The sequence below is a fragment of the Aotus nancymaae genome, unplaced genomic scaffold (assembly GCF_030222135.1).
Source record: "Aotus nancymaae isolate 86718 unplaced genomic scaffold, 86718_ANA_hifiasm-v0.15.2.pri h1tg000011l, whole genome shotgun sequence".
Lineage (NCBI taxonomy): Eukaryota > Metazoa > Chordata > Mammalia > Primates > Aotidae > Aotus > Aotus nancymaae.
In genome coordinates, this window is record NW_026988422.1 from 47,719,426 (window position 1) to 47,736,624 (window position 17,199).

At 38.6% G+C, this 17,199-nt stretch overlaps 1 protein-coding gene across 1 annotated transcript in view; it reads left to right on the forward strand.

Annotated features, from left to right (window-relative positions):
- Positions 1-17,199, forward strand: part of SYNE2 (spectrin repeat containing nuclear envelope protein 2) — a 330,936-nt gene that overhangs the window by 38,406 nt on the left and 275,331 nt on the right. The window contains exons 7-8 of the mRNA XM_064374927.1: positions 8,813-8,994; positions 14,879-15,075. Coding sequence (XP_064230997.1) covers positions 8,813-8,994; positions 14,879-15,075 — 379 coding nt within the window. The remainder of the gene's footprint in view (positions 1-8,812; positions 8,995-14,878; positions 15,076-17,199) is intronic.

The window sequence follows — 17,199 nt, forward strand, 5'->3', positions numbered from 1 at the left end:
CTTCTATAAATAGGACCTCTGGAAATCTTGAACGGGTAGCAGACCTTTTGCCATTTTTGTTGCTGGTTTTTAACATTTTTTTTTTTTGTTTTTATTTTTATTATTATTTTTTGAGATGGAGTCTCACTCTATCATCCAGGGTGGAGTGCAGTGGTGCAATCTCAGCTTACTGCAACCTCCACTTCCTGAGTTCGAGTGATTCTCCTATCTCAGCCTCTTAAGTAGCTGGGACTATAGACACGCGCCACCGTGCCTGGCTAATTTTTGTATTTTTAGTAGAGACGGGGTTTTGCCATGTTGGCCAGGCTGGTCTCAAACTCCTGACCTCAGGTGATCTTGCCTCGGCCTCCCAAAGTTCTGGGATTATAGGCATTAGCCACCGTGCCTGCCCTGTTGCTGTTTTTCAATTGAAAGTTGAATGATGAATTATCATGGTATCCTGCATTATCCATAATATCAGTGCCAGTTTGAACAGAACCTGCCGTGATAAATGTTTGCTTCTCATGGCAGAAGAGAGAGTAGGAAGTTTCTGGAGTAAATGCTTGAAATCTAACCACTAAACTTTGTAAAGCCTCCTTATTTTGGGGGACCCCTGTCCAATCTGACTATGAATAATCCTACAATATCCAGTTCTATCCCAAGACTGACTTGTAGATTCATTTCATTTCACAGATATTTTTGAGCACTTACTGTATGCTAGCTCTTGTATGAGGACATCAAGATTTAGTGATGGTTATAGTTCTGACTTTATAAAACATATGATTGATAAATATGTTTTTTCAGGCCTGGAATTCTGACATAGTGCAGGTTTTCTGCACTACCTAAAAGGTTGCATTTGCTGTATGTCCATAATTATTTTGAAAATAACTTGGAAACAATACTTATTTTAGAGAAACTAGAAAATACCGTTACTAACATATAACATTTAAAACATACAGAGACAGATGACATATTATTTCTGGATACATGCATTTGTAATTACAATGGAATAATATACATGAAAATGATGAAAACTAAATTTAAGATTGTGTTTTCTTTCCTGAGAAAGGAGAAAATGAGATTGGAGAGGGAAAGACAGAGGCTTAAATTGTTTCTGTGTTTTCTTTAAGAAAATCTAAACCAAATATGGTAAAATGTTAAAATTTGATAGTTCATAGGCATTTATTACTTTTTCCTATTTATTACAGCTTTCTAGTATTTGAAATATAATTGAAAATTTTAATATAGATAAAAATTATCTAAATCCACCATTCACTATAACTGCTATAAATAATTTAGTGTTTAGTCTTTATGATATATACAGCAAGAATTAATGTATATTCATATGTATATATTTTTAATAAATGGAGGCATGATGTTTGCTGTAAAGTACTATATTTCACTAATGATAGTCAGAAGGCACATGATCATTTGTAATTATAGGTAATTTCAGATAAGAATGCCCTTAAGGTAAAACCTTTGCAATACGATCTTAATTATTTCTATGGGCCAAATTCTTAGAAGTGACATTGTGTCATAGAGTTTGCAAACTTAAGGCTTTCTTTTTGAGACTGAGTCTTGCTCTGTTGTCCAGGCTGGAGTGTAGTGGCATGATCTCGGCTCGCTGCAATCTCTGCCTCCCAGGTTCAAGCTGATTCTCATGCCTCAGCCCCCCAAGTAGCTGGGATTACAAGTGCCCACCCCCACGCCTAGATAAATTTTGTATTTTTAGTAGAGACGGGGTTTCACCATGTTGGCCAAGCTGGTCTCAAACTCGTGACCTCAAATGATCCACTTGCCTCGGTCTCCCAAAATGCTGGAATTACAGGCATGAGCCACTACACCTGGCCTTTTTCTTTTTTAAATTAAAAAAATTTAAGTAAACTTTTGTTGATGTATATGTAACATACACAGATAAAAATGAACAGGTCGGAGAGAGATCCAAGATGGCTGACCACTAGCAGCTCTGGATTGTAGCTCCCCATGAAAGTGCAGAACGAGAGGATGCCACACTTTCAGACGAATTTTTGTTGCTCACGGACCAGGAGATTCTCAGCGGAGGAGCCCTATGGGTCGCCAGTGTGACTTTTGTGGCCGGCGCGGCAGTTTTGCTGGCGCCTCAGCGCGGCAGTTCTTGGTGCAGAGTGAGCGGGACTGGGTCCCCTTTTGGCCGATTTCTGGGCAGAAAAGCACCATCAATCTTAACACTGCTGTTTTGGCCAGCGCAGTGGATTGCTCAGATTTTGGTGCTGGGAATCAACAAGTTGGACGTCCACTCAGAAACCTAATTTGAAAGTCGGAAATCACAAAGACGACAGGTGGATAAATTTACAATGATGGGAAGAAACCAACGTAAAAAGGCTGAGAATACCCAAAATCAGAATACCTCTCCCTCTACAGGGGATCACAGTTCCTCATCAGCAACGGAACAAGCCCTGATGGAGAACGAGTGCGTTCCATTAACAGAAGTAGGCTTCAGAAGGTGGATGATAAGAAACTTCTGTGAATTAAAAGAACTTGTTCTAACCCAATGTAACGAAACTAAGAACTTTGAAAAAAGGTTTGACGAAATGCTAACAAGAATAGACAATTTGGAGAGGAATATAGGTGAATTAATGGAGCTGAAAAACACAACACGAGAACTTCACGAAGTATGCACAAGTTTTAACAGTCGAATTAATCAAGCAGAAGAAAGGATATCAGAGTTTGAAGACCAACTTAACGAAATAAAACGAGAAGTCAAGATTAGAGAAAAAAGGATAAAAAAGAATGAGCAAAGTCTGCAAGAAATATGGGACTATGTGAAAAGACCTAATCTACGTTTGATAGGTGTACCTGAATGTGACGAAGAGAATGAATCCAAGTTGGAAAATACTCTTCAGATTATTCAGGAAAACTTTCCCAACTTAGTAAGACAGGACAATATTCAACTCCAGGTAATACAGAGAACACCACAAAGATATTCCTCAAGAAGACCAACCCCAAGGCACATAATCGTCAGATTCGTTAGGGTTGAAATGAAGGAGAAAATACTAAGAGCAGCCAGAGAGAAAGGTCAGGTTACCCATAAAGGGAAGCCTATCAGACTTACAGCAGATCTCTCAGCAGAAACCCTATAAGCCAGAAAAGAGTGGGGGCCAATATTCAACATCCTTAAAGAAAAGAACTTTCAACCCAGAATTTCATATTCAGCCAAACTGAGCTTCAAAAGTGAAGGAAAAATAAAATCTTTTGCAAACAAGCAAGTACTTAGAGATTTCACCATCACCAGGCCTGCTTTACAGAAGCTTCTGAAAGAAGCACTATACATATAAAGGAGCAAGCAGTATCAGCCTTTCCAAAAATATATCCAGCTAGCATCAAATGGCAGTATTAAACTCATATATATTATTAACTGGATAAAAAGCCAAAACCCATCAGTATGCTGTATCCAGACCCATCTCACATGCAACGATACACAAAGACTCAAAACAAAGGAACAGAGGAAGATCTACCAACCAAACGGAGAGCAAACATAAATAAATAAATAAAAAGCAGGAGTTGCAATTCTCACCTCTGGTAAAATAGACTTTAAAGCAACAAAGATCAAAAGAGGCAAAGATAAAGAGACTTAGCCTCCCACACAATAATAGTGGGAGACTGTAACATCACATTGTATCAACGAGATAGAAAATTAACAAGGATATCCAGGATTTGAACTCAGACCCGGAACAAGTAAACTTAATAAACATTTATAGAACTCTCCACTTCAAATATACAAAACATACATTCTTATCAGCACCATATCATACCTATTCCAAAAGTGACTACATAATTGGAAGTAAATCACTCCTCAATAATTGCATAGCATTTCATAGGTTTAAATGAAATTTTGGTTGGCTGCTTGTTTGTTATTTTCTTCCCTTATTCCTTCCTGTCTCCATTGTTAAGCACAATTATTGGCATAAAAGAGGTTTTCAATTCCCATTTTTAGACCACATTCTAGCCTGGGCAATAAAGCAATACTCCCGTTCTGTCTCCTTCTTTCTCTTCCTCATCTTCATTCTTTTTTTTTTCTTTCTTTCTTCCTTTTTTTTTTTTTTCAAAAAAAAAAAAAAATTACCCAGTCTTGAGTATTTCTTTATGGCAATGCAAGAACAGCCTAATACAGTGGCCAAACACAATAGAAGTTTATTTCCCTTTCATGAAATAGTCCAGTCTGGGCATGATTAAAAAAAAAAAACAAAAAACAAAAGAACACAAGTGGCTTCTAGAAGCTGGAAAAGGCAAGAAAACAGACTCTCCCATGGAGCCTCCAGAAAGGATAGCAACCCAGTCCGTATGTTGATTTTAGCCCAGTGAGAGGCCAGAATTGTAAGATAGTAGATTTGTGTTGTTTCAAGCTGCTAGATTTGTGCTGATTTGTTAAAGCAATAGAAAACTGAAAAAAAAAAAAAAAAAAAAAATGAACAGGTCTTAGGTACAGAGCTTGATGAATATTTACAAATGAAACACACCCATATAATCACCCTGCCAGACAGAAATATAGAACTTTGCCAGCATCCCAAAGTGCCCCAGGTCCTTCTCCCAATCACTGCCCTCCTTTCCTAAAGATAAGCACCACTTTGAGCTCCATGGACAAGTGTAGTGTCTTTAACTCCATACAAGTAGAATTATAAATGTCTTCTTTTATGTACACTAAGTACTCTTTTGTGTTTGACTTACTTCACTTTACATCATGTCTGTGAGATTTACCTGATTGTAGCAAGTATCAGTAAGTCTTTCTTTTTCATTGCTGTGCGTGAATATACAATTGTATGTATATACCATATTTACCATTGTATTGTTGATGTATATTTCTTTTGCTGCCAGTTTTTTTTGTTAGTTTGTTTTTGTTTTTTATTTTGAGATGTAGTCTCACTCTGTCACCCAGGCTGGAGTGCAGTGGCACGATCTTGGCTCACTACAACCTCTGCCTCCCTCCCGGGTTCAAGTGATTCTCCAGCCTCAGCCTGCCAAGTAGCTGAATTATTGGTGTGTGCCACCACACCCAGCTAATTCTGTATTTTCACTAGAGATGGGGTTTCACATTGTTGGCCAGGCTGGTCTCGAACTCCTGACCTCAAGTGATCTGCCTACCTCTGCCTCTGAAAGTGCTGGAATTACAGATGTGAGCCACTGCAAGCAACCTGTTGCCAGTTTTTAGCTTTATGAGTAAAGCTGCTAAGGACATTCTTGTATAAATCCTCATTTCCAACCTATATCTACCTAGGAATGCAATTGATGGTCTTAGAGCATATGATCTTTAGCTTTAGTATGTACTGCCAAACAGTTTATCAAAGTGGTTGTTCCAGTTTACACTCACCAGAGTTTCTTGCTACAATCTCTGCTGCTAATAGTTGGCATTTAAAATTTTTTATCTAAGCCTTGATGTTATGTGTAATGATTTGTAGGCATTTAAAAATATATTCTAGGCTGGGTACAGTGGCTCAGGCCTATAATCCCAGCACTTTGAAAGGCTGAGGCAGGAGGACTGTTTGAGCTCAGGAGTTTAAGACCAGCCTGCCAACATGAGGAGACCACATCTCCTCAAAAATAAAAATAAAAATAATTAGCTGGGCATGGTGGTACCTGTCTGTGGTTTCAGCTTTTCTGGAGGCTGAAGTGGGAGAAGCACTTGAGTCCAGGAGATTAAGGCTGTAGTGAGCCATAATTGTGCCATTGCACACTAGCCTGGGCAATAGAGCAAGACCCTGTCCCCAAAAAACATATGTAGGTATATATAAATACACACACATATATACTGGAGATCATATATTTATACATGTAATATATATGATCTTCAGTGTATATATTACATATATAATATATATTGATATATATTCAAAGAACTTTTATCCAGTATATATGTATATGTATGTATACATATATATGTATGCTTTTGTCCAGTAAACATATGTAATATATATATGTGTATATAATATATATACTGAAAAAAAGTTCTTTGTAGAATATATATAAATTGCAAAGAATTCTGACTCTGGGGCTTGCTTTTTCAGTCTTAATGAGGAAGCATTCATAATTTTAATAGTTTTAATGTATCAACTGCTTTTGTGGCTTATACTTTTAGATTTTTTTTTTTTTTTTTTTTTTGAGACAGTTATGCTCTGTTACTCAGGCTGGAGTGCAGTGGCATAGTGGCGTGATCTTGGCTCACTACAACCTCCACTTCCCAGGTTCAAGTGATTCTCCTGCCTCAGTCTCCTGAGTATTGGGGATTACAGGTGTGCACCACCATGCCTGGCTAATTTTTGTATTTTTAGTAGAGATGGGGTTTCGCCATGTTGTCTGGGCTGGTCTTGAATTCCTGACCTCAGGTGATCCACCTGCTTAGCCTCCCAAAGTGCTGGGATTACAGGTGTGAGCCACCGTGCCTGGCCTTTTATATTCTTTAAGGACCTGTTTTACTGTGAAGTATTTTCTAGAACAGTTTTGTCCAATAGGATTTTCTGCAATGATGGAACTGTTCCATAGCTATATTGTACGAAACAGTGACCACTAGCCACTTGTGGCTGTTGAACACTTGAGATGTGGCTAGCATGGCAGGGGAACTGAATTATTCAATTAATTTGAATTTAATCTCACATGTGCCTAGTGGCTGTCATACTGGACAGCCCAGTTCTGAAAACTTGTTTTAAATTTTATATTTAGATCTACAGTCTTTGAAGAATGAATTGATTGTCTATGTTATATTGAAACAATCAAAATTTACTTTCTTCCATATGGCTATCCTGTTTACCCAACACCGTTTATTGGAAAACTCGCCATTTTCCTACTGTGCTGTGTAGTGTCATCTTCATACATGAAGTTGCCCTATATGTGAGGCTCCTTTTTTTTTCTTTTTTTCTTTTTCTTTTTGAGATGGAGTCTCACTCTGTCACCCAGGCTGGAGTGCAGTGGTGAGGTCTTGGCTCACTGCAGCCTCCACCTCCTGGGTTCAAGCGATTCTCCTGCCTCAGCCTCCTGAGTAGCTGAGAGTACAGGTGCCCACCACCGTGCCCAGCTAAATTTTGTATTTTTAGTAGAGACAGGGTTTCACCATGTTGGCCAGGCTGGTATCAAACTCATGACCTCATGATCTGCTCACCTCGGCCTCCCAAAGTGCTGGGATTACAGGTGTGAGCCACTGCACCCAGTCTGTGAGGCTCCAATTTCAAATGACCTATTTCGGTTCATGACGTCTCTTTGCACCAGTACTATACCTGGTTAATTTTGGTAACTATATAGTAAGTCTTGATATCGGATAGTGTAAGTTGTCCAACTTGTTCTTTAAGAAAATCTTCATTATTCTTTACTTTTTGCATTTTTATATAAATTTTATGAATAACTTGTCACACATGTGCATGCACACACATACACATTTTCTGCTGGGATTTTTATTGGGATGACATGGAATATATGAAACATTTTGGAAAAAACATATTTAAAAAATACTACATTTTTCATTCTATAAATATAGTATTTTAATCTGTTCAAAATATTTTCTAATTTTCTTTACTATTGCTTAGGCCTAGTGCAGTGGCTCACACATGTAATCCCAGCACTTTGGGAGGCTGAGGTGGGCAGATCACAAGGTCAGGAGTTCAAGACCAACCTGACCAACATGGTGAAACCTTGTCTCCACTAAAAATACAAAAATTAGCCAGGCGTGGTGGCATGCGCCTATAATCCCAGCTACTCAGGAGGCTGAGGCAGCAGAATTGCTTGAACCCGGGAGGCGGATGTTGCAGTGAGCCAAGATTGCACGACTGCACTCTAGCCTGGGTGACAAAGTGAGACTTCGTCTAAAAATAATATGTATATATAGGGCGCTTAATTTCTGAATATTTGGAGATTTTGTCTTTTATATATTTGCTGCTGACTAGAATTTCAGTGTGGTCAGAGAGCATACTCTGAGTGATTTCAGTCCTTCAGAATTGCTGCAGCTTGCTTTATGGTGCAGCATGGTCAGTTTCAGTAAAGGTTCTGTACGCTCGTGAAAGGAATGTGGGTGTAGTGCTTTCTAGATCAATGTTAATCAGATGAAGTTTGTTAATTGTGTTGTTGACATCTATTATTATTGATTGTCTGGTTGGTCTGTCAGTTGTTGAGAGAAATGTATTAAATACTTTTATGTTTATGGATTTATCTTTTAAAATTTTGGATAGATATCATATTGCCCTCCAAAAAAATTGGGCCAATTTGTACATTTACTAGCAATATAAGAATGTCTAGTTTCTCATACTTACTATCACTGGATATTACCTTTACATTTCTTTTGCCTGTATAATATAGTAAAAGCTATCCTTTTGCTGTATACATTTAAATTTCTTAAATTACTAATGCAACTGTTTTTTGTAGATTTAATGGCAATTTTATTTTATTCCTCTTGACTTGTCTATCCATATGTTTGAGTAGCTTTTTTTCTATGTGTACATTTGTTCTTAATGGATGCATTTCACTTAATCCAGTCTCTAGGAGCTCAATTTGGTTCAGTTCAATTCGGTTTGACAGGTGTTAAGCTGCAGTGAAGTGCTCCATAAGCACTTTAGGGGGATGAATGTATACTAGCTCTCAATGTGGGACAGCCTGCCTGGGTGAGGGTAAGGAATGAATCAAGTCATTCCTTAGGAAGCAAAAGTGCAGTCCATATGGCAGATACTACTATTCAAGGATTTGCCCAGCACTCATTTCACCAGGAGTAAACTGTGACTGTCATAGGAGGCTTTTCAGGTCTTATTTTGACGGAAATTTTGGCCCAATTACTGGTAACTTATGCTTTTATAAACATTAAGTCTTATTTTGCCTTCCTTAGATTGAGAAGCTTGCCCAGACTCTTTCTTGCAATTACAATCAGCCTTCCCTGGATGATGTGAGTGTGGTTGATTCATCTCCTACCTCAAGTCCTCCAGCTAAGAAATGCTCCAAAGTGCAAGCAAGATGGCAGATGTCTGCAAAAAAGGCCCTTCTTTTGTGGGCTCAGCAACAATGTGCCACGTAAGTAGTTTGCTATGACCATAACAGACACACAGGGCAGCTGTATCAACCAATAGCACCTCACCACCCAAACACCACCTTACCACCCAAACCTCCTTCGCTTGCAATGAAAATTCTTACTCTCCCGCTTCCTCTCAGTGCATCTTCCACACGTGGAAGCCAGGGAGCTCAGCCACTTTTGGTTTCAAAGGCTGGAGTGTGGTATCACCTGGGTAAACTAACTCATCCCTACCTGCTGTGTTTAGGTGGCCTATTATTACATGGAAATAAAGTGGTACTTAAATGCCAGGCATGGTGGCTCACTCCTATAATTCCAGAGCTTTGGGAGGCTGAGGCAGGCAGATCTCTTGACGTCAGGAGTTTGAGACCAGCCTGGCCAACATGGTGAAACCTCGTCTCTACTAAAAATACACAAAAAATTAGCCTGGTGTGTTGGCACATGCCTGTAATCCCAGCTACTTGGGAGGCTGAAGTGGGAGAATTGCTTGAACCTGGGAGGTGGAAGTTGCAGTGAACCAAGATCATACCACTGCACTCCAGCCTAGGTAACAGAGTGAGACTCTGTCTCAAAAAAAAAAAAAGTGGTACTTAAATATTGTTTTCTTTATGCACAGTTCCCCTGTGCATCTGCAAAGTAGATTTAGATTTAAAAAATTTTACACAATAAGAGCTTTTTAAAAGACAGCATGGTATCTTAATTGTATTCCCAGGATCTAGCCTAATGTGATTTCATGGCATGTGCTCCCGAAACGTGTGTTGAATGAACGAATTAACAAATGAGTGATAAGGCTGGGCTCGCTGGCTCACATATACAATCCCAGCACTTTGAGAGGCCAAGGCAGGCGGATCACAAAGTCAAGTGATCAAGACCATCCTGGCCAACATGGTAAAACCCCATCTCTACTAAAAATACAAAAATTAGCTGGGTGTGGTGGTGCACGCCTGTAGTCCCAGCTACTTGGGAGGCTGAGGCTGGAGAATCGCTTGAACCTGGGAGGCAGAGGTTGCAGTGAGCCGAGATTGTGCCTGCGTGACAGAGCGAGACATCGTCTCAAAAAAAAAAAAAAAAAAGAGTGATAAGTAGCCAGTACATAAACTTATATATTAAGAGACCTCAGAGTTTAGAAACATAGCTCAGTTAGGAAGCACAGAGACCAGACAGTATGTGTTTTGAGACAGGGTCTCACTTTGTCGCCCAGGCTCGTGTTCAGTGGTGCGATTATGGCTCACCACAGCCTTGACCTCCCAGGCTCAATTGATCCTTCCACCTTAGCCTCCTGAGTAGCTGAGACTGCAGTTGTACACCATCACGTCTGGCTAATTTTTGCATTTTTTGTAGAGATGGGGTTTTGCCATGTTGCCCAGGCTGGTCTCAGACTCCTGAGCTCAAGCAATTCACCTGCCTCTGCCTTCCAAAGTGCGGTGATTACAGGTGTGAGCTACCACAACAGGCTGGAGTATGCATCTTTAAAAATTGGGGATAATGAAGGAAAGTTACTGCTCATATATATATTTTAACAAAGAAAAATGTTTTCTGCTCTTGGGAGACAGTTTACTTTTTCATTGTAACCAATGTCTGAGATGGAGTTTAGGAAGAGCTGTAGAATTCAAAAGGCATTTCTTGTCACATCAAAGCATTGTTAAGTAAATAGGGTCATAAATATGTTGCTAAGCCCTTTCAAATGCAGGACTTCAGAGTAAGTCCTTCCTGCTGAAAGGCCAAGATAGAGCTGAATTTCTGCCTTCAACCTTACTTTTATTCTTTTTGAGGGGGAGTTTCGCTCTTATCGTTCAGGCTGGAGTACAGTGGCACTATCTCAGCCCACTGCAACCTCCACCTCCCAAGTTCAAGCAGTTCTCCTGCCTCAGCCTCCTGAGTAGCTGGCATTACAAGTGTGCACCACAATGCCCAGCTAATTTTGTATTTTTAGTAGAGACGGGATTTTACCATGTTGGCCCAGGCTGGTCTCGAACTCCTGATCTCAGGTGATCCGCCCACCTTGGCCTTCCAACGTGTTGAGATTGCAAGCGTGAGCCACCACGCCCGGCCCAGCCTTACTTTTCTTTAGTTGCCATTCATCCTCTGAACATACATAACCTTATATGGAGGCTTAAAGTACATTAAATGAATTGTTTCTTGAATCGCCTAGAGATAATTGTACTCCAGTTTTATAAATTTTAATAATCCCGAACAGTATTTGTGAAGAGCGTTATGTCATACTCAGATTTATTATTTCATTTATGCATAAATAAGCTTCAAGTCCTTTCAAAGCCATATATATTTTACCATAGTGTGTCTTTTCTTCATGTCTCCCCACTTTCTTAGTTTTCAACTATAGAGCTTATGCTAAGCTTATTTTTGTGGGGTTTTGCCATGTTGCCCAGGCTGGTCTCAAACTCCAGCCTCTTACTAAATTTAGCACCTCTTTTTAAGTAATTCATCATGAGTTTATCCTAGTTTTGGCCATCATTACTGGTATTATTAGATAACTTTTATTTCAATATTCTGTGTTATATTTCAGTAAGACTGTTTTGTAAGTAATAGGTTGTATATTCTCATTTGTGAAACAGACGAATCAGGCCTCATTCCCCACATCTAAATGAGTGTTGGTCCTGCCAACCAGGAGCCCAATTCCAGCCTCTCTAAGGTCTGGCAGTAGCGTCTTTGAGGTATTGGCTTTGGCTTATCAGTGCAGAGCTAACCTCAGCTGCAGCCACCATCCCTTTAGGTATTCTTAGGTTGGTGCAAAAGTGATTCTGGTTTTTGTCATTACTTTTAATTACTTAAAAGTAATTGCATTACTTTTGTCATTGCTTTACATTTTGCCATTACTTCTAATGGTAATGGCAAAATGTAAAGCAATGGTAAAAGTAATGGTACTTCTTTTTTACCCACCAAATAGTTTAGCTTAGTCTTGCACACCCTAAAGTCAGAGAGTACCTGGATTTGAAGTCCTGGCGCCCTGTACTTTCTAACTGATGACTTTGAACATCTTATTTCTTTTTGTTGCAGTCTCTTCAGTCATAAAATCTGGACAACAGTAATGTCATAGGTTGTTGTATGCATGATAAGAATTAATTTTTTTTAAAGCATTTAGAACAGTTTCTGGATGAAGTAGGTACCACAAACGTATTTGTTAGACAACACAAAAATGACAGCTATGTGACTGCTATGTAGTTTATTACAGTCATAGTTTTAAGCTTTTTTTCTCTAAGTAAACAGGAAGACCCAGGTCATCTGAAGCAGACTATTTCCTGAGTAGCTTTTATCATTTGATTAATACCTTAAAACAGTCTAGTGAATTTCTTCATGCTTTTTATGGGATATGAAAGGACACTCTAGTTGTTCTAGAGTATATCCCAAATATTACAGGCAACTATCCCTTTTGCAAGACTTTCACCGATCCTTTATGAAGCATGGAATACTGATGAAGTGATTTTTTAAAAAATAGGTGTCTTAAGCCCTGATTATGCCAGGCACTGTTTGGGGAATGAATCTACAGTGATGAACAAGAAAGGCAAAGCGCTTGCTCTCAAAAGCTTGCATCCTGATGGGAAAAGCAGGAATTATCATTAAGAAATACGATAATTACAGTTGGCAAACAGATTAGGAAGGACTTTTGATATGATCAGGAAGGTTGAGCACAGGGAGAGTGTCTCCTTTAGTGTAGGTGGTAAGGCAGGGCTTTGCTGTGGAGAGACTTTGAGCTGAGTCCTGAAGTGGGAGGCTTTATGAAGATCTATGAGAAGGAGCATCCAGGGACGGTGACTAGGAGGGCAGCTGTGAGAAACAGGAACGAGGCTGGTGTGTCTGTAACACTGTAAGAGAGGGGAGATAGGGCTTGTGGGCCAGGGTGAGAGATGAAATACAATGGCTAGCTAATGATGTTTGTATATATCTATAGATATCTATAATATATATCAGTAGATATCTAATGTATCTATAGATGTCTGTAATCTATAGATATATATAATATAGACATATAATATTTATAATATAGCTATATAATATGTAATATAGGTATATAATATAGATATATAATATATGTAACATATACATAATATATCTATAGATAGCTATGGATGTATAATATATATTATAGATATGAATCTCTATAGATATCTATATATATTATATAGATATGTATTGATATCTCTATAGATACAATAATTATATTATATGTAGATATATAATATATTAATATATGTATCTATATATAATATGTATTTATATATAATATATTAATCTATATATCTATATATCTATATATAAAATATATTAATGTGTATCTACATATATTATAATTAATATATCTATATATGTATATGTTACATATGTATTACATATATAGTTAGTATATACCTACATATATCTACATATTATAATTAATCTATATCTACATATATTATAATTACATATTATATAATATATATTTATATCTACATATCTTAATATCTAAAATATGCCATTTTGACCTTTCTTTTTTTTTTTTTTTTTTTTTGAGATGGAATCTTGCTCTGTCTCCAGGTAGGAGAGTACAGTGGTGTGATCTCAGCTCACTGCAACCTTCCCCTCCCAGGTTCAAGCAATTCTCCTGCCTCAGTCTCCTGAGTAGCTGGGATTACAGGCACATGCCACCATGCCCAGCTAATTTTTGTATTTTTAGTAGAGACAGGGTTTCACCATTTTGGTCAGGCTAGTCTCCAACTGCTGACGTTTTGATCCACCTCCCTCGGCCTACCAAAATGCCGGAATTATAGACGTGAGCCACCGCGCCCACCCCATTTTGACCATTTTAAATTGTACAGTTCAGTGGCACTAACTATATTCATATTGTTGTCTAACCATTGCCATTCTCTGTCACCAGAACTTTTTTCATTTTGTGAAACTGCCCCTGTTAAACTATAACTCCCCATTACCGCCACCCACCATTCTACTTCTCTGTGAATTTGACTATTCTGCATACCTCATACGAGTGGTATCATATGGTATGTGTCCTTTTGTGACTGGCTTATTTCATTTAGCATGGTTTTTAAGGTTCATTCATCTTGTAGCATGTGTCAGAATTTCCCTCCTTTTTTTTGAGACAGTCTCATTCTGTCACCCAGGCTGGAATGCAGTGGTGTGGTTGTAGCTCACTGCAGCTTCAGTTTTCCAGTATCAGGTGATCCTCTCACCTCAGCCTCTCAATGTGCTGGGATTACAGGCATGAACCAATGTGCCCAGCCAGAATTTTCTTTCTTTTTAAAGCGGAATAATAGTCATTGTACATGTATACCACATTTTTTTAAATCCATTTAACCATTTATCCATTCATCTTCAATGATGGATTTTATGCAGAAGAGTGACAAGGTCTATCTACCTAGTAAGCTACTGGCCATTGATTGCAGACAATGTATCATTTAATTTGTCCCACTGAAAAAGAAAATGCTTTTCTCAAGTTAGGAACCTTACCTGTATGTAGAAGTTTAAAGGCAGACTTGAGCCAACAGATTTGGTAATGAAGGAAATCAATCTTGAGTGATTATCATTATCTCCTGGAGGGCTTTTAAAGGCACAGATTTCAGGCTCACCTCCAGAGTTTGATTCAGCAGGTATGGGATTCAGCCTGAGAATTTGCATTTCTAAACCTGCGGTCCAGGTGACACTAAGGCTGCTGGCTCAGAAACAACATGTTGAGAATCAGTGTTCTGTGATATTTTGAGTTTCATGAAACTTGGCATTTTCCTTTAATTTGGTCACAAGATTAAAAATTTTATCTGGCATGATGTATCTAATTTATTTGTTTTGCCAAATTTTGTTTTAATTACTATCAAATATAGTGGAGGTGTGTGTTACATTATTTTTAATAGTATTTATCATGTTTTTGTCCTTTTATGATAGGTATGAGTCTGTCAATGTGACAGACTTTAAGTCAAGCTGGAGAAATGGGATGGCTTTTTTGGCAGTCATTCATGCCTTGCGACCAGACCTAATTGACATGAAGAGTGTGAAGCATAGGTCCAACAAAGACAATCTGAGAGAGGCCTTCAGAATTGCAGAACAAGAATTAAAAATCCCCAGACTCCTGGAACCAGAAGGTAAAGAAGCTTCTTTGCGTTTAAAACAATTTTTAAGGCTTAGCATGAAGTTGATTTCAAAATAGTGTCTATACATGAGCAAACATAAAAGCATTCTATTTTAGTCCTGGAGGGTTTAACTTAAACTGTTTATTGAATTTTATGCAATTAAAGATTTCCTACCAGTTTGTTAACTTCAGTAATTATAGGGGAAGCCACCGCTGAAAGCAAACAGTGCTGTTACTGGGAATAATTTGAGCCTCTGTCTTGATTTTCTTCTATTACGTTCTGTGTTTTGTTCTTCTTGATTCTATTATTCTGTTCTAAATCTCTTATGTGAGATGTTTCTCTAAGTCTTGAATTAAATTTGTTTATTTGTCTCTCCTTCTTCACTCCCTCTGTGTTAAAGCTGAACCTCTGTGAGAATAGAAACTGCTGCTTTCCCGCCTCCCCTTAAATGGTTGGCCAAGCTTTGTCCATTGATTCTGCACAATCAATTGTGTTGGATTGTTAACAGCACCATCCTAAGTACTGGTTATTTTTACAGAGATCATCATCGAGTTATAATTTAGCTTTATAAAATTAAGATTTAAAAATTTTACTTCTTTCTCAAAAGCACTTTAATTTGGATTGTGAGAGAGATCCAAGATGGCTGATGATTAGCAGCTCGGGCATGTACCTCCCAGTGAAAGCGCAAAGAACGAGAGGACGCCACACTTTCAGACGAATATTTGTTGCTCACGGACCAGGAGATTCCCAGTGGAGGAGCCCCACGGGTCGCCAGGGCGACTCTTGTGGCCGGCGTGGTGGTTTTGCTGGTGTCTTAGCACGCCAGTTCTTGGTGCAGAGTCCGGAGATTCCCGGGCAGAAAAGCACCATCAATCTTAACACCGCTGTTTTGGCCGGCTCAGTGGATTGCTCAGATTTCGGCGCAGGGAATCAACAAGTTGGACGTCAGAGACCCAGTTAGAAAGCCGGTAATTATAAAGACGACAGACGGACAAATATATAATGAAGGGAAGAAACCAGCGTAAAAAGGTAGAGAATACTCAAAATCAGAATGCCTCTCCCTCTACAGGGGATTGCAATTCCTCATCAGTAACGGAACAAGGCTTAATAGATTACACGTGTGTTCCAATAACAGAAGCAGGTTTCAAAACGTGGGTGATAAGAAACTTCTGTGAATTAAAAGAACTTGTTCTAACCCAATGCAAAGAAACTAAGAACCTTGAAAAAAGGTTTGACGAACTGTTAACGAGAATGGACAATTTAGAGAAGAATATAAGTGAATTGATGGAGCTGAAAAACACAACACGAGAACTTCGCGAAGCATGCACAAGTTTAAACAGTCGAATTGATCAAGCAGAAGGAAGGCTATCAGAAGTCGAGGACCAGCTCAGTGAAATGAAACGAGAAGACAAGAATGCAGAAAAAAGGATGAAAAGGAATGAGCAAAGTCTCCAGGAAATATGGGACTATGTGAAAAGACCTAATTTACGTTTGATAGGTGTACCTGAATGTGATGAAGAGAATGAATCCAAGTTGGAAAATACTCTTCAGGATATCATTCAGGAAAATTTTCCCAACCTGGCAAGGCAGGGTAATATTCAACTCCAGGTAATACAGAGAACACCGCAAAGATATTCTTCAAGAAGACCAACCCCAAGGCACATAATTGCCAGATTTATTAGGGTTGAAATGAAGGAGAAAATACTAAGGGCAGCCAGAGAGAAAGGTCAGGTTACCCATAAAGGGAAACCTATCAGACTTACAGCAGATCTCTCAGCAGAAACCCTACAAGCCAGAAAAGAGTGGGGACCAATATTTAACATCCTTAAAGAAAAGAACTTTCAACCCAGAATTTCCTATCCAGCCAAACTAAACTTTATGAGCGAAGGAAAAATTAAATCTTTTGCGAACAAACAAGTACTTAGAGAGTTCACCACCACCAGGCCTGCTTTACAAGAGCTTCTGAAAGAAGCACTATACATATAAAGGAACAACCAATATCAGCCTTTCCAAAAATATATCAAAAAGCAAAGAACTTTAACACAATAAAAAATTTACATCAACTAATGGGCAAAACAGCCAGCTAGCATCAAATGCCGGTATTAAACCTATATATATTTTAATTGGATAAAAAGC